The sequence below is a fragment of the Coregonus lavaretus genome, assembly GCF_964263955.1.
Source record: "Coregonus lavaretus genome assembly, chromosome: 22".
NCBI classification, from domain to species: Eukaryota; Metazoa; Chordata; class Actinopteri; order Salmoniformes; family Salmonidae; genus Coregonus; species Coregonus lavaretus.
Genome location: NC_140009.1, coordinates 16,100,083 through 16,125,600, shown reverse-complemented (window position 1 = coordinate 16,125,600; position 25,518 = coordinate 16,100,083). Strand labels below are relative to the sequence as shown.

The window sequence follows — 25,518 nt, the reverse complement described above, 5'->3', positions numbered from 1 at the left end:
TAAGGACAATATTATATAGTGCTTGATGTTGTGTGCATATTGTTTTTTATATGTTACAACCTTTGCAGAATCAAGTCTTGTGGCGCACCTCTACCCACTCTAGGTCTCCCCACTCTTCTATTCTGTAGTATTACAGAACCAGTTCTACATTTACATTTACGTCATTTAGCAGACGCTCTTATCCAGAGCGACTTACAGTTAGTGAGTGCATACATAATTTTTTCATACTGGCCTCACGTGGGAATCGAACCCACAACCCTGACGTTGCAAACGCCATGCTCTACCAACTGAGCTACATCCCTGCCGGCCATTCCCTCCCCTACCCGCTGGGCCAATTGTGCGCCGCCCCATGGGTCTCCCGGTCACGGCCGGCTACGACAGAGCCTGGATTCGAACCAGGATCTCTAGTGGCACAGCCTTAGACCACTGCGCCACTTTGTCTGTAGCATCAACAGTGAGGGTAGGTCAGAGCATATCGTATCTGCATGATTCAGACTCAGTTTGCTGAGGGATCATTAGAATGATATATCAAACCAGCAGACCCATTGAAAGTGAAGTTCATATGAATTTGGCCAAGGTTAAATCTCATTTTAATGAGTCAAGTTATAAAGCTGCGTGTGTTTAATAAAATAAAAGACGTCAGTAAATGTGTAAGGGTGTGAACATCTCTTCATGAGTTCACCTCAGTATAGATAACACAGGAGAAAGACTTATGCTTGGAGTCTGTTTTTTATCTCATGCCATCACTTTGACAGTAAAAGAAACTAATGGTTAGATATGGGTACAAGTTTAGGATCTTAACTTGAGCCAGTTTGCTATAGCAGGAAATTAATCGTTCAGCAACAGGAAATGTGCATTATTATGTGGATTATAATTAATGGACATTTTTGTAGGGGTTGATATATTTTTCATAAGAGAACATCAAGTCTGAAATTTCAACGTGGAATTTACAAACTTCAGAAGCCTTTTTAAACCTCAAATACATTACAAGTTTTAAGTTATCCATTTAGGATCATTATATAATCTTACTTGTTGTGAGGTATGGCTGAAAGATACGGAGACACTTTTCCATGACATGCATACTTTAATCAAATTTGAAATATAAACAAAAACATGTTGATATATTGACTTTTGATACAAAACCGGCATAGCAGTGGTCGTTAGCAGAGACTAAAAGAGAAGTAAGTCAAAAAGAAAAAAAAACTAGTGCGCAAAATGAAGGAAACCAAGTCTAGTATTATACAGTGAACCTTTATGTTATGTTTAGGATACACAACTGCACAGCTTTGATTGCTTTCAAAGGTTTGGTGAGGACAGGGCACACATTGGTTCCAGGCTCTCACATTAGCCAAGGTTAGGCATTGTCACTTTTCTGCAGTTTAGGTGATGATTCCAAAATAGCTATCAATTGTTCTCCTGAGTCTGCTGTGTCCCAATCACATCCTACCACACATCTTGTGGGATTCTACTCCATGGCGGTCAAGAAATTGTGTAAATCCTTATCCTAAGCAGAGAGAGGTTATGAAGTACCATTCACACAATAGTAAAGCTCCAACAGAAGTGATGTTGACGTTTCCTATTCTGGCATCACCAGTAGATCAAGAGATGATAAGCTGCTGTTGAAAAGTACTGTGAAGCGTGATGATAAAAAACATATAAAACAACAAAACAACAGTGGTGGAAAAGTACCCAATTGTAATGCTTGAGTAAAAGTAAAGATACCTTAACAGAAAATGACTCAAGTAAACGTGAAAGTCACCCAGTGAAATGTACGGATAGCCAGGGGTACACACCAACACTCAGACATTATTTACAAAAGAAGCATTTGTGTTTTGTGTGTCCGCCACATCAGAGGCATTATCGATGACCAGGGATGTTCTCTTGATAAGTGTGTGAATTGGACAATTTTCCTGTCCTGCTATGCATTCGAAATGTAACGAGTACTTTTGGGTGTCAGGGAAAATGTATGGAGTTAATTTCTTTAGGAATGTAGTGGAGTAAAAGTAAAAGTTGTCAAAAATATAAATAGTAAAGTAAAATAAGGTTACCCCCCAAAACTACTTAAGTAGTACTTTAATGTATTTTTACTTAAGTACTTACTTTACACCACTGCGAAACAATCACCATACAAACACAACCCGGCCCTGTCAAAACAGAAATCCATAAAGCCATCCGAGCATGATGCGGTTTATTCAGCGCAGTGAGGTCATTATTCATTGTGTCTTCAGACAGCCAAACTATCAAAAATATCTCTCTCAGTCCCTCCTTGTGTGGGTAAAAGCCAATCCAGCACGGTTTTGGCCGGTAAGAAACTGTCCCTCTGTTGTATACAACGCAAAGCATGATCCAAAATCTCAATGGACAATGTTAGGTGTCCTCTTCTCCAACTGTTGACCCTCACCCTATCAGTGTCGTAGCTCAGTTTCGCAAGGTCCGAGCAAGCCCCCCCCCCCCCACCCCCCAAAAAGATGTTTAAAAAAAAACAATTTATGTGGCATAGATGACAGACGTAAGAACAATCTCCAGTCCAGCCAGTTGTGTGTGTGTGTGTGTGTTTGTGTTTGTGTTTGTGTTTATGTGTGTGCGTGTGCGTGCGTTCATGTGCGTGCCTACAGCCTGATGTTCCTCTCCTGCATGTCCTGCCGACAGATGCCCCCCAGGGTGTTGAACTTTGAACCCAGGTCCCCCAGGAACTCCAGGTTGTCATCCAGGTTGCTTAGCGACAGCTCGTCCAGCGACTGGCACTTGCTGCCTGTCCCCTCGTAGCCATACTCGTAGGGTTGGTAGTCCACCTCTTCTCCAATCATATGCAGCTTCTGAAGAACCAATGTGTCAATGTTAGAGGACGTTATCTATATACCATTTAAAGTTCTCTTAAATCATATTTGAATGATATTCTACAAGATCTTATAAAACTCTCAATACTATCAACTAAAAAAGTAGGCTATTTATATATAATAGATCCAACAGAGGGATACTTCTTACATTGCAGAATTTGTATTAACGATAAGACAAATATTACCACCATTAGTTCTTGTTTTCAAGACGACATGGTGCATCATACACATCCTTACCTAAATGTCTGTCTCTCTTCTCACACCATAGGCTAATGTATGTAACTTTTTCTACGTGTCACCATGACATTTTTTACATTTACATTTACGTCATTTAGCATTTTCATACCCCCGTGGGAATGTCACATACGTGTTATGTCTGATATTTTAAGCCCTTGTATTTCACCAACACCTGGTGTTACACAACCCTCTATCAGGCTAATACAAAGGAGTTGTGCTAAGTGAGGATTAGGGATCTCATTATGGGATCATACAGGGGCTGCCACGAGGTGGTTCCCTCTCTGGGGAGCACATTTCCCTCTCTGGGGCCCTTGAGGGCCAGTGTACACACAAGCGGTTCTGTAATGGCTGTGCTGCTGAGGGACAGGTCTCTTACCCGGTCTATGTGCTCTGAGATGTGCTGGTTCGACAGCAGGCCAAAGGAGCGGGAATGCCTTGAAGAGTTACTCTGAGGAGAGAGCGGAGAAAACACAGAAAAACAAACATGGATGATTAACGGAGGAACAACAGTGTATGTAGTGTGTATGTATGTGTCAATGGTGTGGTGTCAAGTAGACCAGATCCTGATAGTGCACAGGCAACACTTACCCTCATGGTATTGTTCCTGCTTGTAGTCTGGTACTGCAATTAGAAAATACACATTCATATTGTTGCTATTATAATGATCGACTGCATTAATGCACCCACTTCACTGTATAAAACCTTGATAACTTGTAGTTAATCTGTAATAACCTGTCATAAATTGTGTCTATACAACTGTCGAATTATACAACACTAAAGTAAAAAATAAATAAAAGGAGGGTTATGTTGTCCCCTAGTGCCTGCCTGCAGATGTCACTCACCATGCCCTGCCCACCCTGGCTTCTCAGAGTTCCATTGGCCTCGCCCATTCTCTGGAATGTTCCCCCTCCAGAGAACCCTCCCTCTCCTGAGGAGGACACCTGGGTGACATGGGGAGAGATGGAGGTTGAGTACTGAGACATGGGCACTGCTGCTAAGATGGAGCTGTACTGGATGGCTGCTGTTTTGCAAGCTCTGACCCAACTTTGCTATTTTGTGATTCTTTTGTCGTTCATTTTTACTTTATTTTCACAAAATGTATCCTCTATAATTTCTTACAACCGACAATAACTTTTGAACATCAGATCGGCAGTTACTTACCTCAATTCAGGCTTCAACTTCAACTCATCTGCCCTGGGCTCTTTTTGTAATTCCGACCCAATTTTCGGGCTAACCAAGAGGAAACACTGGCATTACAGAGGCAAGAGAGTGGGGATCCTGAAGAGATTAAGGCGAAGGGAAAACCGGCCACCTCTTCCCTCCATTGTACTGGCCAATGTCACTTGATAATCACTTGATAATAATTTGCTACTAACATGATTCTCAAAACTGCAATATTCTCTGCTTTTCTGAAACAAAGCTTTCGGACAAGATGCCCAACTTCCATCAACACGTCTCCCTCACCACTAGGGGCGATAAAGTCATAGACCACTGTTATTTTACCCACAAGCAAGTATACAAGGCCCTCCCTCGTCCACCATTCAGCAAATCAGATCATGACTCCGCACTCCTGCTTCCATTTTACAAGCAGAATCTCAAACAGGAAGTACCCGTGACTCACTCCATTGAAAAATGGTCACCAGAATCAGAGATTATGCTACAGGACTGCTTTGCTAGCGCTGATTGGAATATGTTTTGAGACTCCGCCGATAGCATCAACAAGCTAACCACTTCCGTCACCGGCTTCATTAGGAAATGTATTGGCGATGTTGTCCCCACAGGGAAGGTTCACTGCTTCCCCAATCAAAAGCCTTGGATTAACACTGAAGTTGGCCCAAACTAAAGGCCAGGGCTATCGCAGCCAACCCTGAGGCTGCGACTGAGGACAGGAACAAGTACAAAAAGTCTCGCTATGACCTCCACAGAGTCATCAAACGAGCAAAAGGACAATATAGGACTAATCATATTACACATGCTCATACGCCCGCCGCATGTGGCAGGGGCTACAGTCCATTACAGATTACAAAGGAAGACCCAGCCGTGATCTGCCCAACGATGCCTCTCTACCAGACGAACTTAATGCATTTTATGCACGCTTCGACAATAGCAAAATTGTGCCGGGTGTGAGGGCTGCCACCGACCCAGATGATTGGGTGATCTAGCATGCACAGAACAGCTGGCAGGCACATTCACAGTAATTTTCAACCTCTCCTTGTTCCAGTCTGTAATCTCCACATGTTTTAAGATAACCACCATCACTCCTGTTCCCAAGAACTCTACGGCTTCATGACACAATGACTACCATCCTGTAGCACTCACATATGTTATCATGAAGTGGTTTGAGAGGCTGGTTATGGCACACATCAATTCGAATTTGTATACCGCCCCAACAGATCCATAGGTGGCACATTCTCAATTGCACTCCACACTGCCCTCACCCACCTATATAAAAGGAATAACTATGTGAGAATGCTGTTCATTGACTACAGCTCAGCGTTCAACACCATTGTCCCCTCTAAGCTCGTAACCAAGCTTAGGACCCTGGGACTGAACACTCAGTTGGTGAGGGTAGGCAACATCACCTCCGCCATGCTGACCCTCAACACGGGGGACCCACAGGGGTGTGTGCTTAGTCCCCTCCTGTACTCTCTGTTCATCCACGACTGCGTGGCCATGCACGACTCCAACACCATCATCAGGTTTGCTGACGACACAACGTAGGTAGGCCTGATCACCGGCAATGATGAGACAGCCTACAGGGAGGAGGTCAGTGACCTGGCAGTGTGTTGCCGAAACAACAACCTTTCCCTTAGTGTCAGTAAGACCAAGGAGTTGATCGTGGATTACAGGAAACGGGGGGGGGGGCGAGCACGCCAACATCCACTTCGACGGGGCTGCAGTGGAGCGGGTCGAGAGCATCAAGTTCCTTGGTGTCCAAATCACTCAGGACTTAAAATGGCGACAGCGCCTCTTCCACCTCAGGAGGTTGATAAGGTTTGGCATGGGCCCTCAAATTCTCAAAAAGTTCTACAGCTGTACCATTGAGAACATCTTGCCTGGCTGCATCACTGCCAGGTATGGCAATAGCAACGCCCTCGATCGCATGGCGCTACAGAGGGTGGTGTGAACAGCCCAGTACGTCACTGGGGCTGAGCTCCCTGCCATCCAGAACCTCTATATCAGGAAGGCCTGGAAAATCATTTATGACTCCAGCCACCCAAGCCATAGGCTGTTCTCTCTGCTTTTGCTTTCGCACGGCAAGTGGTACCGGTGCATCAAGTCTGACACCAACAGGCTCCTGAACAGCTTCTATCCCCAAGCCATAAGACTGCTAAATAGCTAACTGAATAGCTAACTAAATGGCTAAACGCACTGAGTTGACCCTTGTATTTTAGTTATTTTTAGTTTTGCACTGTCTCTATGCACACCCACAGGGCCCTACACACTCACGCACACTGACACTCCAACACACGCAAACACTCACTCCATAATTTGCTCACACACACATACATTTATACTGACTCTACACACACCCACTCACATACAATCATCATATACGCTGCTGCTACTCTGTTTATCATATATCCTGATGCCTAGTCACCTTACCCCTATACATAATCTACCTCTATCGATCCAGTACCCCTGCACATTGTAAATATGGTACTGGAACTGACCCTGTATATAGTATGCTTACTTACTTTCTCATGTTCTTCTTATTTCTTATTTTTATTTATAGTGTGTTTTTGTTCTACCGTATGTTCTTTTTAGTATTACATTGTTATTGATTACTGCATTGTTGGGTTTAGAGCTTGCAAGAAAGGCATTTCACTGTACTTGTGCATGTGACATTAAAACTTGAAAACTTGAAACTTGAAAGGTTATATACATTATAATGTAGACTGATGCCCTACTCCATCAGCTGACTGAATTGTGTACCACTGTTGTCACCACCATTTTTTTGCGCTAAGTAACACCATGATATGAGCATGTTAGATAAAGACATAGTAAAAGGGGAAATGCACAAAGTACAAAATGAAAGCATAACTGAGGATTATGAAGAGTTAAATTGTGTTATGCACACTGTGATGTAGTACCACACAATGTTCAACTATGGAAAGTATACCACTGAGACAGGCAGGAAAAGCATTTAAGATCTTCAGTCTTTGAAACGTCTCTCACAAATAGTTGACAAAGGTCAAAGACAATGCTATTCAGTGCTATTGAACAGTTGGGACAGTACAACTGGTTCAAGCTAGATAAAACATTTGCATTTGAGTTATTTTGCCATAGGCTAATATCTTCCCTAAAACTAAGTTTCCCACACTTCAGATTGAGCTGTGAACAAGGGCAGGCATGAACTGCATGTATTCCACACTGCCCAAACACAGTTTGATTATCTGCTTTAAAAATGATGTGATGTGAGACTTCCATCAACTAGAGATGAGATACATCCAAAATGGAAATTTCTAAAGAAAGGAAAACTATTTCAAGGTATTTAAAAACACATACTTTAAAAAAAAGTTTTAAAACAAAGCATTGATGTTTCCATTATGTGGACCTAAGGCTGAAACTTCAATGCTTGAAAATCGTGTTTGTCAGCAAGGATGTCACTCACAATGGTCCTCCCTGTGGTTCTGTACATCTCATTGGTCTCTTGCGTCATCTCGTTGGTCTTCTGAGTAAACTGTCCAATCAGAGAGCAGAGAATCAAGCACAGCATAAACAACAGTGATTTAGACTGTGATCAGAGTGTTGTAGTGAGATGGTGGAAGATTACATATATAGTAACTAGTCTTGTTGTTGGTGGTGACAGAATTAAGGATACAATTATATTTACATTTTAGTAATTTAGCAGACACTCTTTTACAGAGTGACTTACAGTAGTAAATTCATACATTTCTTACTTTATTTTCTCCCTACTGGTCCCCCCGTGGGAATCAAACCCACAACCCTCGCATTGTAAGCGCCATGCACATAATATGATATATGTGGAGTAGCAGTTCTCTAATGGTGGCTAAATTAAGTGGTGTAGTACAGATGTAGGATCTTCATTTGATCACCCTGTTGCAGGACAACTTTCCTGCGATGCAGGAAAGGTTTAACTTGTAGTGTATTTGAGGTTTTAAAAGGCTTCGGAAGTTTGTAATTTCAACTTTGAAATTTCAGACTTGATTTTCCCTTACAAAAATCTATCAACCCCTACAAAAATGTCCATTAATTATAATCCACATAACAATTCACATTTCCTGTTGCTGCAGGATTATTTTCCAGCTGTAGCAAACTGGCTCAAATTAGAATCCTACTTCTGTAGCAGATAGACAGGTAGGGACAGGTACAGTTGAAGTCGGAAGTTTACATACAGTACACCTTAGCCAAATACATTTAAACTCAGTTTTTCGCAATTCCTGACATTTAATCCTAGTAAAAATTCCCTGTCTTAGGTCAGTTAGGATCACCAATTTATTTTAAAAATGTGAAATGTCAGAATAATAGTAGAGAGAATGATTTCTTTCAGCTTTTATTTCTTTAATCACATTCCCAGTGGGCCAGAAGTTTACATACACTCAATTAGTATTTGGTAGCATTGCCTTTAAATTGTTTAACTTCGGTCAAACGTTTCGGGTAGCCTTCCACAAGCTTCCCACAATAAGTTGGGTGAATTTTGGCCCATTCCTCCTGACAGAGCTGGTGTAACTGAGTCAGGTTTGTAGGCCTCCTTGCTCGTACACGCTTTTTCAGTTCTGCCCGCACATTTTCTATAGGATTGAGATCAGGGCTTTGTGATGTTCACTCCAATACCTTGACTTTGTTGTCCTTAAGCCATTTTGCCACAACTTTGGAAGTATGCTTGGGGTCATTGTCCATTTGGAAGACCATTTGCGACTGATGTCTTGAGATGTTACTTCAATATATCCACATAATTTTCCTTCCTCATGATGCCATCTATTTTGTAAAGTGCACCAGTCCCTCCTGCAACAAAGCACCCCCTCAGCATGATGCTGCCACCCCCGTGCTTCACGGTTGGGATGGTGTTCTTCGGCTTGCAAGCCTACCCCTTTTTCCTCCAAACATAACGATGGTCATTATGGCCAAACAGTTCTATTTTTGTTTCATCAGACCAGAGGACATTTCTCCGAAAAGTACGATCTTTGTCCCCATGTGCAGTTGCAAACCGTAGTCTGGCTTTTTTATTGCGGTTTTGGAGCAGTGGTTTCTTCCTTGCTGAGCGGCCTTTCAGGTTATGTCGATATAGGACTCGTTTTACTGTGGATATAGATACTTTTGTACCTATTTCCTCCAGCATCTTCACAAGGTCCTTTGCTGTTGTTCTGGGATTGATTTGCACTTTTCGCACCAAAGTACGTTCAACTCTAGGAGACAGAACGCGTCTCCTTCCTGAGCGGTATGACTGCTGCATGGTCCCATGGTGTTTATACTTGCGTACTATTGTTTGTACAGATGAACATGGTACCTTCAGGTGTTTGGAAATTGCTCCCAAGGATGAACCAGACTTGTGGAGGTCTACAAGAAAATGTCTGAGGTCTTGGCTGATTTCTTTTGAGATTGAAGGTAGGCCTTGAAATACATCCACAGATACACCTCCAATTGACTCAAATGATGTCAATTAGCCTATCAGAAGCTTCTAAAGCCATGACATCATTTTCTGGAATTTTCCAAGCTGTTTAAAGGCACAGTCAACTTAGTATATGTAAACTTCTGACCCCCTGGAATTGTGATACAGTGAATTATAAGTGAAATTATCTGTCTGTAAACAATTGTTGGAAAAATTACTTGTGTCATGCACAAAGTAGACTGACTTGCCAAAACTATAGTTTGTTTACAAGAAATTTGTGGAGTGGTTGAAAAATAAGTTTTAATGACTCCAACCTACGTGTATGTAAACTTCCGACTTCAACTGTAAATGTGGTTTGGAGAATGTGGTCAGTGTTGTAGGCCTACTCACTCTGCATGTGGTACATGTGCTCATGAGTCACACCCAAATCATGGATGTGAGCTATTTTACTCTCTCATTGGTACTATATAAACTAAGTTATGCTAATAGTGACCGAACCTGCTTCATTCAGTGCTTACCATACATACAGTAGATATTAGAGGGAAGTACACACCCTACACAGAAGCCACTAATTACCTGTAACTGTCATGTTATTAATGACTTGTTCCTCCATCATATGACATCTCACACACTCTCTCACACAACTCCTCCTAACTGTGCAGAACACACCCACAGACATGGCATTGAAAAACCTCAGACAGTGTGTTGACCATAGACTGTTTTTTTTACACAGAAAGAGATGAGTTACAGAAAGAATGAAAAAGAAGACGAGATGAAAGTAAGGATAGTGGCCAGTTTACCGGTATGCCTGGGGTGGCCTGCTTCATTCCATCTGCCACTTCTCTGTTAGGAGTGGTGGGGGTCAGGATCAACATGGGCTCACCCTAAAAGGTAGGGACAGGAGGAGAGGGAGAGGAGGAGGGGAAAGAAGAAGGATATGGTTATCAGAGTGGAAGAGAGATAAACAGGAGAGGTAAGTAGAGAGGATTGGAAAAGAAGAAGAGTTTAGGATAGCAGAGGAGAGGAAAGAGGTGAGGAAATGACTAGAACTATTATAGTTATTACAAGATTAAACATCATGTCAGAGTACAAACTGTTCACATACCAGAGGAAGAACACCTGTCTTGCCAACAGTAAATACCTGTCATACCCAGACTCAATGGCAACAATGATATAAGCACATGACTAGGGTTTCAAAGCTACTGGTGATTTACCAAAGCTACCAGCATCTTCAGTCATTTAGATAATTAACAGAACATCTATGGCAGTCTATTGTAACTTTGGTCATTTATACTTGAATAACTTAAATGTATTCATATAGAGTTTAAAAATATATATACATATTGTCCATGAGTTTCTAGTAGATAGACCATATGGTTAAAAAGAAAATAGCCTAATTCATGAAAAAAGCATCTTATCAACAATGGCATTATTTTCAATTACCTCTGCAACTTGTCAAACTATTTTTTTCAAACTATTTTTTTCACAACAGCCACCAGTTTGACCCCAAAACATTGACAGCAACTACATATTGACATAGTCAAATAAATAAAAGTGTATTAAAAAAACATTTCATGCTGAAACCCTCATATTAAACACCAATGGTATTCACTAAATTGAGGGTTTATATTTAGGATAATGTTTAACAGCTTTGTCATTCTATTTTTTATTTTAAAATCATCTTATTTAATTACTTCATGTATTGTAGATGTGATAAGGCCACACAGAGGGCCAGAGATAATTACAGACACTTATGATATTCTGAAGTACCCAAAAGGGCCACTAGATGTCTTGTGATAGATTACATAAAATCCTTGAAAGATACCAAAAATCTGGTAGTTTACTGGTAAACTTAGAAAGTTTCTAGTAATATACCCTCCCTTTGCAACCCTACACATGACAGCTCAGAAAGGGATTGTATTGTACACTCCTGTCTTGCTAAATACCCTGACAATGCACATAGCTTAATGTGTACATTCGGCACAAATACTGTAGATATACCTGCATGCATGCACGTTAACATATACACCCACACACACCTTACATGCGCTGCCCCCTGCCTCCTCGTTGTATTTGATGAGAGTCTGGTTGCCCTCGTCTTGCAGATTGAGGGGGAGGTGTGTGAACGTCTTACCACCGCACTCGCACAGCAGGAGGAAAAGCAGTAGCACTGGGAGAGGGACACAACCACAGAGTCACTACTAACAGTCACATCTCATAGCATTTTACCATACAAAAAACTAATGAATGTTTAAAGTCATGTTTTTATAACATTTCATAGCATGCTGTAGCACTGCTATCTATCAACATGTTTTAATAACAATATTGCATCAAAAGTTTGCTCTCAATTTCATAGATGTGATTTGGTTTAGACTGAATTGATGTCTCTCACTCACTTTCAGGCCAAAAGCACTGTTCTAAGAGTGTCTGAGTAACTGACTTACTGATTATCCACCTACTCTCTAACTATCCCTTATCCCTATATACAGTACTCCATACCTATTCTCTTCTAACTCACATAAGAGGAGCAGCAGTCCAGCCAGCAGTAGTCCTATAGCGGCAGGGCCCAGGATGGAGCTCCGGGGCAGAGAGGCCCTACACTTGTCTCCTTTCCAACAGTCACACACCATCACCTGGACAATGTCCTTTCCCACCTGGCCTTGCTGGTCGAGGATCACCAGAGGCACTGTGTAGTTACCGTAAGGCAGGCTCTTCAGACTGACCAGACCCGCCTCCATACCTGACCACCGGGGAGAGAGAGAGGGAGAGTGGTGGAAGGAGAGGAAAAGAAGGTAGGGGGTGAATTAAGCAATAAGGCCCGAGGAGGTGTGGTATATGGCCAATATACCACGGCTAAGGGCTGTTCTTATGCATGACGCAACCCAGAGTGCCTGGATACAGCACTTAGCCGTGGTATTTTGGCCATATACCACAAACCCCCGAGGTGCCTTATTGATATTATAAATGGGTATACAGTCTGATATACCATGGCTGTCAGCCAATCAGCATTCAAGGCTCGAACAACCCAGTTTATATTATATTTAATTATATGCTGCTTCAAAGGATCTGACATCTGATTAATGGTATTTTTTAGTTTAGCAGGTTGTGTGGAGATAGTAGATGACTATATATCCAGATAAAAGCAGTACTTTGGTATGTGGGTGTAGTGCGTGTGTTTATGGGTGTGTGTGATTCTGCTGACCATTGGCAGGGTCCAGTTTCCAGTGGCTCTTCAGTGTTTTGTCTCCATTGTCTCCCAGGGAGAAGGTACAGGGGCATCCAAAGGGAGGTTTGTCCTTGTCTACTACCGGCACAATCACTTTGTTACCACACATGACCAGCTCCTTCTCCACCACAGAGGGCATGTTATCATTGAGATCCCCCAGGTGAACCAGAATAGTGCCTGTACCCGTGGCAGGGGGCTGGCCTGAGAGAGGAAGAGATTCTTTAAATACTTTATTATGCACAATACCATACACATATGCATACGTACGTACACACACAGTTACATGCATGTTCACACGCAGGCACACACACAAACACTCTCACACACACACACACAAACACACACAGACAGACAAACGCACACATACACACACTAACCGTCATCTATGGCGTGGATTATGATAGTGTAAATGTTGTCTTTGTTGACGTGAAGTGACTCCCGGTCCATCTTCTTTACTGTAGTAACCACTCCTGTCTTGTTATCTATAGTGACCCAGCCTGCTGGGTCCTCAACTAACTCATACCTGGTCAGGACATGGAAGGGACAGACAGCCAGCTGCTTACTTTGAATACATGCTGTACATGCAAAATAAGTTCTGGTAATCAATATCACAACCCAGGGGAATCAAGAATCATCATGATGTTTCTGAGGCATCACATGTTGCCACCCACCTGATTTTTCCCACATCTGAGTCAACATCGGTGACTTTGGGCTTGTACAGCACCTTTCCTGTCTCCTCCTCTTCCATCATGTACACGTCAGTCACCTTTTTGTCAAACTCCGGGGGGTCGTTCACGTCAATCACCTTCACCGCCACGTTCGCTTTCTGGGGGAGCGCGGTCAGGGTTTTAGGGGAGTTGGCCCTTCCCGAGCCACACACAAACAGAGGCTCCTCGTTCTCCACGGCAATCTCTATGTTGGTCAACGTCGTCTTCTCAAAATCCTTCCCCTGGTAAATGTAGTCCCGTACTTATGTTAGAGCAACACAAATCAATACAAAAAAAAACAGTTTCTCACAGCAGGAAAGTAATCCTGCAGCAACAGGACATGTGAATTAATATGTGGATTATAATTAATGGTCATTTTTGTAGGGGTTTATACATTTTTCATTAGTGGAAATTACAAACTTTAGAAGCCTTTTAAAATCTTGAATACACTACAAGTTTGCATTTACTGCTGTGCTGGAAAAGTATCTGCGACAACAGGGTGATCAAATTAAGATAACAAATCTGTAAGTGATGTTGATGTTCGAACCTCATATAAGGTAAAAAGGTCAAACAGACTCACCTTGATGACAGTCAGTATACCCTCGTTGGTCTTGGGGTCGGTCTCAATCTTATAGTTCCCTTCCTCGTTCCCCTTCACAATGGAGTATACAGCCCGCCATGCGGGGGTGTTGGGGGTGTCTTCATCAGTCACAGCCACTCGGAGGATCTCCTTATTGGATTCCATCTCCATTATCTGAGCATTGTACTGCAAAGAAAGAAGGTAAAGTAAATATTTTTGTTTCACAAATCAATAAAGACATTTTCACTCAATCGATCTGTTGATCAATTGATCAATCAACCAACAAATCATTGCACCAATCAATCAATCAACCAGTCAACCAATCAATCCACTTGGAACTTACGGTCTTGTTTTTGAACACTGGCTGGTGAGTGTTGGAATCCATTATTTGGAGGTTGACCACTGCAGTTGAGGACAGGGCTGGTTTCCCATGATCCTTAGCTTCAACAACCACTATATACGTCTTTACTTTCTACATGAAGAACAAAATAAATGAAATATTGATCCCACCATTTTACATACAGATGTACATTGAGTGTTCAGAACATTAAGAACATTAAGAACACCTTCCTAATATTGAGTTGCACCCCCCTTTTGCCCTTCATTGGGGCATGGACTCTACAAGGTGTCGAAAGCGTTCCACAGGGATGCTGGCACATGTTGAGTCCAATGCTTCCCACAGTTGTGTCAAGTTGGCTGGATGTCCTTTGGGTGGTGGAGCATTCTTGATACATGGGAAAACCCAACAGCGTTGCAGTTCTAGACACAAATCGGTGAGCCTGGCAGCTATTACCATATCCCATTCAAAAAGGCACTTAAATATTTTGTCTTGCCCATTCACTCTCTGAATGGCACACATACACAATTCATGTCTCAATTGTCTCAAGGCTTAAAAATCCTTCTTTAACCTGTCTCCTCCGCTTCATCTACACTTATTTATTTAACAAGTGACATCAATAAGGGATGTCAATCAATAAGGGATCATAGCTTTCACCTGGATTTCCTTGGTCAGACTATGTCATGTTCATAATGTTTTGTGTGTGTGTGTTCGTGCATGGGTGCGTCAAGTGTGTGTGTGTGTGTGTGTGTGTTTGCACGTAATGACTTGTCTGTGTGTGCGTGGGTGTGTCGTAGTGGAGCCTCACGTCATAGTCGAAGCAGCCGGTGAAGGTGAGCTGGCTCATCTTGGTGCCCTCCACCTGCTTCAGGTTGATCTTGGGCTCAGCTGGCTCCTGAGACAACACCCTTATACTGATGGTGGAGTTCTCTGTGTTCGCCTCATCCCTGTCAATGGCTATCAGAGGCACTGGCAGATACCCTGAGACAGGGGGAGAGGAGGGCAGGAGGGGAAGAACAGGAAGGATGAGGAGGAATAATGGGGAAGAGGAGGAGGAGAAGAGGGGAAATTAGTTACCCTTTACATGTTCTCTCTGCTCAAAAAGAGCACCAACTTGCCACTTGATTTCTCAGCCGTACACAATGACTAATTGGTTCTTCTGCGAACAGTCTAGCTAAGTATACTTTGTACAAGGCCTATATGCAGGCATATGATTTACAGCCTTTGTGTGTACTGACCCTCTTGTAAACTTTCTTTCACACTGGCTTTCTTGACAGGGTTCTCAAAGTAAGGCGCGTTGTCATTGATGTCCTTAATCGCCACGTCGAACCCCAGAGTCGTGTCCACGGGATTACCAGTCTCCTTGTCCATGATGTCAAACTTAATCTGTAGGAAATAATATTATTATTCTTAATTTATGTTTGGTTAAATTTTTGATAATCTGTCTGTTCGTCCGTCCGTCTGTCTGTCCGTCCTTTTGTCTGTGTGTGTTGATGCTCACGTGAAAGATGGGGTATGTCTCCCTGTCGATGGGCTTGTGTACGTAAACCACTCCGTCCGTCTCGCCGATGGTGAATATGCCCAGCGGTTCCTCGGTCACTCCGGTTCCACTTATACGGAACTGGTGGTTTCTGATCATTGGTGTTCTATCATTGAACATCTGGAAAGACAGCCTTGTTGATGAACAGTTTTCAGGGCTATGAATAGTGGGTCCCTGGTTTAGGAGAAGCCCAAAACGGGTCCAGGGTTTACAGTATGACTTACTACAGAGTTATGTTGGGAGCAAATGTTCTTCTGATGAATGACCATAGACTATTTATGGGCCCAGTGCTTTTGTACCTTAGCATGTCTAGACAGCTTTGCCCTGTTTAGTGGTGTATGATGTTTTTACCTGTGTGGCTATTTTGGGATAAGGTCCAGGGTCCTCCTCCACTAACTCAATGGTGGACAGGACCCACCTTCTTTTGGAACGCACCAGCAGCTCCTTTAAGCAACATGGGAAGGAGAGGGGACAAGGGCCATTGTACCTATTTCTTTAAACTCAAATATGATTTTCAAATGTTTGTGGAAATGCCCATGACATACCCTCTTTTCCCGCTTGTTCATTGTATAGTTGCCAGTATCCTGTGCCAGTGCTAATGCAACCATGATGGAGACCTGCTGACACAGACAGTGCAAACATGCAATTAGAGAGAATATATCCACGTGTGCATAGTAAAACAAATACATAAAGATGAAGGTGTGATTCATCCAGTCATATTCCCACCCTGGGTTTGACCTAATAGCCCGCAGGTGAGTCCCTGCAGGTGACAGACCTCTGGGAGGCATGATCATAGTGGGAGGGGTGGGTTGTACAGTATAATGTGTGTGTGTGTGTGTGTGTGTGTGTGTGTGTGTGTGTGCGTCTCTCTCTCTCTCTCTCTCTCTCTCTCTCTCCCCTTCACCCCTTCTCACACCCCTTTTTTAATTAAGAGTGATACTTGGAACAATCCTTGCTGAATCATCTTTCTGTTATGTTTTATCATCTAATTCAGCATCTTCATTACATTCTCATTACGCTCTCATGATCATAAACTTTAAGCAAAGCTGTTACGGTTGAAGGCAAGGTGAAGGTTTATAACATTTGAGTTGGGATTATATTTACTGCAACCAATTGACATGTGTGATACCTAAAAAGCAGTTTGAGAATGTGGGTCTACGCCCCAATGAAGGCTGTCCTCTACACATTGACAGTTGTGGCTCAGTCCAATAAAGAATAAACATTCAGAGTGAAAAAATCAATTCGATAGATCCGTGATCTATTACATTTTGTCGAATGTTATGACGTGTATGAGTATGACGTGAAATGAGGGCACTTGCATTCTCACCACCATGGCCACTGATAAAGACTTTAGGTTTATTCATCCTCCAGAAACCCTGCATACTCAGCTATCAACACCCATTCAATGATGTCCCAATCATCATGGGAGATTTTCAAAGTCATAATTGATTCAAAGCTCAGTGAACTCCCTACATGCTCAGACAGGTAGTTTTAGTAGAGAGTAGTTTTGCATGAACATTCCAGGACAAGGTCTTTGGCATAATTCAGTAAGTGGTGACTAGTACCAGATAAAAAAATGAATGGAAGTATATATGGAGATAGTTTAGTGCCTAAAATAGGGGGATGAATACATGTAAAAAAAAAAAAAAGTATATATATATATATATATATATATATATATATATATATATATATATATATATAGTTTTCTGATATTTTTTATATCTCTCAGATATAGGACAGACACTTTAGATTTTTTTTGGGACTATCTGTTATTCCATGTAGTGAATCTGTTATTCAATGTGATTGTATTGGCTAATAGCAATGCCAAATTCAATGTTTCATCCAATAATGTTTTTATATATTTTTTTGATACCTTAAGGGATCTTAAAATTCAAAATCAAATAGCTAAATAATCCTTGGCATGACCATCTTAAAACAATTCCATATGTTAGTTTAGTTTAGCCTATGCAAAGCCCTCACTGTCACTCAGAAATGTATTCCAGTGTCTGCCTGCCTGCCAACTTAAAATATTTGCCAGTGTATGTGTAGGCTACCTGCACCCCCCCTCCTCCATCCGAAGCATGCATAGTGTACTGTAGCTACTGACGTTACAGGCGTTATTCCGAAATTAGGGAGAGAGATTTTAATTAGAGAACAATGGATACACTTTTTCAATACTAGTTAACGATATTATAGTTATCACGTTTCACATTGTATTTATGAACTACAAAAAAGTTAGACGTGTTTTTATTTTAATTCTGGTGCCGCTCCGCACACACAAGCTTGTTAGCTAGCTCTGGTCTATCTCTCGAAAACTCTAGGTGACATTATGTGTAATGTAATGGAACTGAAATTCATGATCAAGGGCTAGCTCTGGTCCAACGTTAGTTAAACCAACTCTCTGAAATTCAAAGACATTCAAAGTTCCTTCATAGAAGCCGATCCTCCGTAGCTATAATTCTGTGGGCCTAATTCAGATAATGCATGTCATAACAACAAGATGCCCAGCGATTCATGCCCAGCGCTCTCTTCACCCGCAATATTTCAGTCGCATGTCGCACCCTACACTACACTTGTCTGTCCAATGCATGTACATAGCTTGCCCGCTCCACATCAAGCTTCTCTATCCATTTTGGTGAAGCAATTTAATGTCAAGCTAAATGTAAAAAAATATATATTTCAGATGTTTACAAAAGAACAGAGAGGAACGATATTAAACATTACTTTTTTGGGGTTCGAAACGGTTCACAACTTTATTTTGCTGGTCGGTACAGTGGAAGGGAACCCAAAAAATTATGGTTCTGTTCAGAACGAAACGATTGGAAAATAATTTTGGTTCCAACCACTGGTTTAGACAAATGTGCCTATTTTATCAAAGCTAATCTACTTTAGCACAATGCATTCTGTAGAAGCTAGTTTTGTACTCACTATCAGCTGAAGCAAGGACAACCTCCCCATTTTGGACCTTTCTGCTTGATATCCTCTGGATGAATGTCAACAACTCACCTGTGGTAGTGGAGCTTGAGACACTTGGTACAGGCAGCGTGAGAGGGACGGCCCACTATCCCTCCAGGCAGAAACAGGCATGTTTGTTCCTGTGTGTGTGTGTGTGTGTGTGTATACCTTATAAGGACCCTAATGTCCTAACAAATCACCAGAATGTCCTAACAAGGTAGGAAAACAATAAAAATGTTGAAAACTCTGGACTTTTATCATGTTCTGAATTTGTTAAAATGCTATTTTAGGCTTAAGGGTTACACTCTTAGAAAAAAAGGTGCTATCTAGAACTTAAAAAGGGTTCTTCGGCTGTCCCCATAGGATAACCCTTTGAACAACCCCTTTTGGTTCCAGGTAGAACACTTTTGGGTTCCATGTAAAACACTTTCCACAGAGGGTTCTACCTGGAACCAAAAAGGGTTATACCCAATGTTCCCTCTAAGCTGCGCGCTGCACGGGACTGCGCACTCCCCGGCAATGCCCGTGCAGAGAAGCACCAGATTGAACTTCACTCAACTAGAGTTTTCCCTGTTAGTTAGCACTATCAACGTTTCCCTTTACTGTGGGAATTGTGATCGTATCAACGCAATATTAGCCACTTTCAATGCAACATACTGAAACAAAATGAACTATGGAAGATATTTTGTTGTAGGCAGAACACATCGGAGATTGACATGCACTACACAGGCCCATACTCTACACAGACCTGTGCGTCATAACCAGTCAGAGCTGCAGTAGGCCTATATTTTGCAAAAAGACCATTGCCATATACTGTATGGATCTGTGCCGTTCAGCGGTTGTGTAGATGGCAGCATTCGCGCAATACTGAAACCACATTTAACCATGGCAAGGTGACAGGGAAAATGGCAGAATACAAAACAGTGTAGCTACTCATTCCGCAAGGCAATTAAACTGGCAAAACATCAGTACAGAGACAAAGTGGAGTCGCAATTCAACGGCTCAGACACGAGACGTATGTGGCAGGGTCCACAGACAATCACGAACTACAAAGAGAAAACCAGCCGCGTCGCCGACACCGACGTCTCGCTTCCGGACAAGCTAAACACCTTCTTCACCCACTTTGAGGATAACACAGTGCCACCGACGTGGTCCACTACCAAGGACTGTGGGCTCTCCTTTTCTGTGGCCGACGTGAGTAAGACATTTAAGCATGTTAACCCCCGCAAGGCTGCCGGCCCAGATGGCATCCCTAGCCGAGTCATCAGAGAATACGCAGACCAGCTGGCTGGTGTGTTTACGGACACATTTAATCTCTCCCTATCCCTGTCTGCTGTCCCCACATGCTTCAAGATGGCCACCATTGTTCCTGTACCCAAGAAAGCAAAGGTAACTGAACTAAATGACTATCGCCCGTGTAGCACTCACCTCTGTCATCATGAAGTGCTTTGAGAGACTAGTTAAGGATCATATCACCTCTACCTTACCTGTCACCCTAGACCCACTTCAATTTGCTTACCGCCCCAATAGATCCACAGATGATACAATCGCCATCACACTGCACACTGCCCTATCCCATCTGGACAAGAGGAATACCTATGTAAGAATGCTGTTCATTGACTATAGCTCAGCATTCAACAGCATAGTACCCTCCAAGCTCATCATTAAGCTTGAGGCCCTGGGTCTGAACCCCGCCCTGTGCAACTGGGTCCTGGACTTCCTGAAATTTGGCTTGGCCCCTAAAACCTTCACAAACTTTTACAGATGCACAATTGAGAGCATCCTGTCTGGCCGCCCCCAGGTGGTGAAGGTAGGGAACAACATCTCCACCTCGCTGATCCTCAACACTGGGGCCCCACATGGGTGCGTGCTCAGCTCCCTCCTGTACTCCCTGTTCACCCAGGATGGCGTGGCCAAGCACGCCTCCAACTCAATCATCAAGTTTGCAGACGACACAACAGTAGTAAGCTTGATTACCAACAATGAGGAGACAGCCTACAGGGAGGAGGTGAGGGCTCTGAGGAAAATAACCTCTCACTCAACGTCAACAAAACAAAGGAGATGATCGTGGACTTCAGGAAACAGCAGAGGGTGCACCCTCCTATCCACATCGACGGGACCGCAGTGGAGAAGGTGGAAGCTTCAAGAATCTTGGCGTACACATCACTGACAAACTGAAATGGTCCACCCACGCAGACAGTGTGGTGAAGAAGGCGCAACAGAGCCTCTTCAACCTCAGGAGGCTGAAGAAATTTGGCTTGGCCCCTAAAACCTTCACAAACTTTTACAGATGCACAATTGAGAGCATCCTGTCTGGCTGTATCACCGCCTGGAACGGCAACTGCACCGCCCGCAACCGCAGGGCTCTCCAGAGGGTGGTGCGGTCTGCCGAACGCATCACCGGGGGGAAACTACCCGCCCTCCAGGACACCTACAGCACCCGATGTCACAGGAAGGCCAAACAAATTCATCAAGGACATCAACCACGCGAGCCACTGCCTGTTCACCCCGCTATCATCCAGAAGGTGAGGTCAGTACAGGTGCATCAAAGCTGGGACCGAGAGAATGAAAAACAGCTTCTATCTCAAGGCCATCAGACTGTTAAATAGCCATCACTAGCACATTAGAGGCTGCTGCTGCCTATTGAAATCACTGGCCACTTTAAGAAATGGAACACTAGTCACTTTAATAATGTTTACATATCTTGCATTACTCGTCTCATATGTATATACTGTATTCTATAATATTCGACTGTATCTTAGTCCATGCCGCTCTGTCATTGCTCGTCCATATATGTATATATTCTTAATTTCATTCCTTACTTAGATTTGTGTGTATTGGGTATATGTTGTGAAATTGTTAGATATTACTTGTTAGATATTACTGCACTGTCGGAGCTAGAAGCACAAGCATTTCGTTACACCCGCAATAACATCTGCTAAACACTTGTCTGTGACAAATAAAATTTGATTTGATTTGATGTGCTTATTTTGAGATCAAAGCGAGAGCTACATGTAGCTACGTGTGCACATTTGTACATTTGTTCATATCCTTTGCTTGTTAGTGAGTTATTAGCCCCGTTATAGATAATGTGTAGTCAGCAATGGGGGAGTGATCACTTCCTACAAGAGCAACAAACGTGTGCATTTCTAGACATATTTGACCAATATTATTATTTATTTTTTTACATTATAAAATAATGTATATTTAGTTCGTCTGTGTTTTCATAATTTTCTGTCAATTCGCAAGTGGCTGAATCTCAACGTAGAAATCATCCGTGCGAGGGAAACAGTATGTGTAGCCCATGTATCTGATGCTATCTGGAACAAAATACTAAATCAGCCCTTTCCTAAGCCATGGATGTAGATGTGGATTTGGACTTGTGGTTTTGACTGAATTCTCTGTACAGGCCAATGATTATGAAGGCGATTCTGATCTAACCATGAATGAATATCTTGTGCCACTGGCCTGAGACGATTGAAGTTCAATATGTAGCCTAGATGTAGCCTAGTAGGCTCATGTTAACTAGCTAGCTGCTTAGCTGATTCATTTTTGCCCATGCAAGGAAGTTAAGCTAGCAAGCATTTTAGCAACGTAGCCTATGAAAACTAAAACTAAAAGAGGACTGTAGGACATAGCCATAGACCGTTTTGCCAACATGAAAGAAAGAGAATAGGCATTGGTATTCAACTAGTCTACAAGTAGGGTGAGTCAACATTATTTGTTTTTGTGCGCATGCACACAAGCACGCACACACACACACACCCAGACATAAATCAGTACGATGGACAGCCACATGATACAGTGCATTCGGAAAGTATTCAGACCCCTTGACTTTTTCCACATTTTGCTACGTTACAGCCTTATTCTAAAATGGATGAAATAAAAACAAATCCTCATCAAATACACACAATACCCCATAATGACAAAGCAAAAACAATTTTTTTGAAATTTTTGCAAATGTATAAACAAATAAAAAAACAGACATTTCTTATTTACATAAGTATTCAGACCCTTTGTTATGAGACTTGAAACCAGGCACAATGGTGGTGGCAGCATCAGGCAGTGGGGATGTTTAGCTCAGTTGGTAGAGCATGGCACTTGCAATGCCAGGGTTTTCGGTTAGATTCCCATGGGGGAACAGTATGAAAATATTATGAAAATGTTTGCACTTGCTACGTTAAGTCACTCTGGATAAGAGTGTCTGCTAAATGTAAAAATTTTAAATATAATGTTTTTCAGTGGCAGGGACTGGGAGACTACTCAGGATCGAGGGAAAGATGAATGGAGCAAAGTACAGAAAGATCCTTGATGAAAACCTGCTCCAGAGCGCTCAGGATATCAGACTGGGGCGAAGGTTCACCTTCCGACAGGACAACGACCCTAAGCACACAGCCAAGACAACGCAGGAGTGGCTTCGGGACAAGTCTCTGAATGTCCTTGAGTGGCCCAACCAAAGCCTGGACTTGAACCCGGTCGAACATCTCTGGAGAGACCTGAAAATAGCTGTGCAGCGACGCTCCCCATCCAACCTGACAGAGCTAGAGAGGATAGAGAGTTTATGCTGACTTGTGGTAACTCTGTGGTTCTAAATCAGTAGCTAGTTATTTAGTAATCTGTCAAAATGTTTGACTTGTTTTACCGTGCTGCAGGTCATATAACTGTTTGTTACGTGCAGGGTTTTCTTTATTGCTTCACTGGACAGATGTTGCTCTCCGGTTGAAACAAACGTATGTGTAGTTGTCTTTTTGTTGTCATGGCCTTATTGTATATCACGGTGGCGTATGAATAAATGGATTATAGAGCAAACAACGCAGATATTACAAAATAGGTTGTATTATGGCTTTTTATAGGCTTGGCTTGGCATCCCCAGTGATTTTACCCACACACTGCTACTGCTCAAGTATTGATCAAATATGAATGCTTTTTTATTTTGTGATTCTGTTTTTACTGTCTACAGTTTTTATTTGCATGACCTCTATTGAAACAAATTCCAATCAACTCTGTTGATATGGCAATCACAAGAGTTACAGTTATGTCAGTGGGGGTAAATTAAAGAAAATATATTATTTAATGTCTTGTATGTTTCCCATGCTTAATTTCTGTTATTTACTTTATCCTTCAGCAAGAATTCCAGAAAACTGCTACTTTGGCTCTGATGTAATCAACCTCCCCATACATTTGAAAGAAAAAAGTTATAAATTAAATTATGCTCATGCTCGTCTGACTCAACAAGTTACACTATTGTTTGTATAACTTTGCTGCCCAGATTTCCTAGGAATGTAAGAGCCTTTAAATAACACAATTGTGTATGTTCATACTCCAGACCATCTTGCTAGGCAGACAGACAGCATTGGCTTTCCATACCATACTGTCTCTGCTTCTCTTATCCCCCCCATATAAAATAGCAGAAAGACAAAATGGTTTTGTGAGCTTTTTTTAATTATTCCTTTTTGGTGATATCCAATTGGTAGTTACAGTCTTGTTCCATCGCTGCAACTCCCGTACGGACTCAGGAGAGGCGAAGGTCGAGAACATTGCGTCCTCCGAAACACGACCCTGCCAAACTGCACTGCTTCTTGACAATTTGCTCGCTTAACCTGAAAGGCAGCAATGTGTCAGAGGAAACACCATACAACTGGTGACCGAAGTCAGCGTGCAGGCGCCCGGCCCGCCACAAGAGCGTGATGGGACAAGGACGCGATGGGACAACCCTAACCCTCCCCCTAACCCGGACGCTGGGCCAATTGTTACTTAAGTACTTTACACCACTGGTATTATGACCTAAAAAACAAACTTGAGCCACCGGGAAGAGGAACCGAGTCAGAACGTACTGTAGCCTACACCAAAGTCTGATGAACCGTTGTCTTTTTGATGTTCGCCTTTCATACTAGAGTTAGGATAGCTTCCCCTAGATAATTAGCCAAATCTCTCAGGATGTGATGGTGAATGGCTAGAAACACATTTGATGTGAATTAGTCAAGTATTTTAGGGAGGCAGTCGACACAGTCTAGTGTTGTAATTCCAACCTTGTTGCCAACTTTTCAGTTAGATATGTTCTGTGTAAATAAAGGTTTGTCCTATGATTTATTTTATTATGCCTAGCCCTATGCATTTCTATGTACAGATGACTAAGCATTACAAATGTACCCAATCTATATTGTCAGGCTGTGCAAAAATATGAACTTAATAGAATATTAACAGTACAATTGTTCTGTATGTGTTTTGGTCCAAGACAGATCATGGCAGGAGGAGCTTAGAGAAACAAAAAATGCACCAGCTGTCATCTTCAAATGGCATGTGTTGCATTGCCAAAAGGTACAGCCTGCAAAGTTACAGCTGTCCAAAAAACTGAAAGAATTTGATGACAAACGGGAGGTCTAGCTTGAAGTGGTGACGAAGAACAGGACGGCCTCCCAAATGAAGGATGCTGCCATTATCTTGGTATATGCTTTGCCATTAAACTTAACATTTACATTTTAGTCATTTAGCAGACGGTCTTATCCAGAGCGACTTACAGTT

At 42.4% G+C, this 25,518-nt stretch overlaps 1 protein-coding gene across 1 annotated transcript; it reads right to left on the bottom strand.

Moving 5' to 3' along the window:
• Nucleotides 1–577: 577 nt before the first annotated feature.
• Nucleotides 578–19,051, bottom strand: LOC311149973 (cadherin-like protein 26). The gene is made up of 19 exons (XM_084187192.1): nt 18,970–19,051; nt 16,584–16,655; nt 16,390–16,482; nt 16,000–16,158; nt 15,737–15,884; nt 15,307–15,479; nt 14,505–14,633; nt 14,162–14,347; nt 13,546–13,823; nt 13,252–13,397; nt 12,851–13,075; nt 12,167–12,388; nt 11,688–11,818; nt 10,449–10,532; nt 7,690–7,758; nt 3,917–4,015; nt 3,663–3,695; nt 3,451–3,522; nt 578–2,816 (listed from the first exon to the last, which is right to left on the bottom strand). The coding sequence occupies exons 1-19, from the start codon at nt 18,997–18,999 to the stop codon at nt 2,610–2,612; spliced, it is 2,556 nt and encodes an 851-aa protein (XP_084043318.1). The 5' UTR covers nt 19,000–19,051; the 3' UTR covers nt 578–2,609.
• Between the last annotated feature and the right edge of the window lie 6,467 nt (nt 19,052–25,518).

Bases quoted from the DNA above. Each gene is read 5' to 3' on its own strand.
- LOC311149973 (XM_084187192.1), bottom strand. From the start codon at position 18,999: ATGGGGAGGTTGTCCTTGCTTCAGCTGATA. The intron at 13,824-14,161 runs GTGAGTCTGTTT...TACATTTACCAG, and splicing joins GTATACTGACTGTCATCAAG to GGGAAGGATTTTGAGAAGAC. The intron at 3,696-3,916 runs GTGAGTGACATC...TTCTAATTGCAG, and splicing joins GCCAGGGTGGGCAGGGCATG to TACCAGACTACAAGCAGGAA.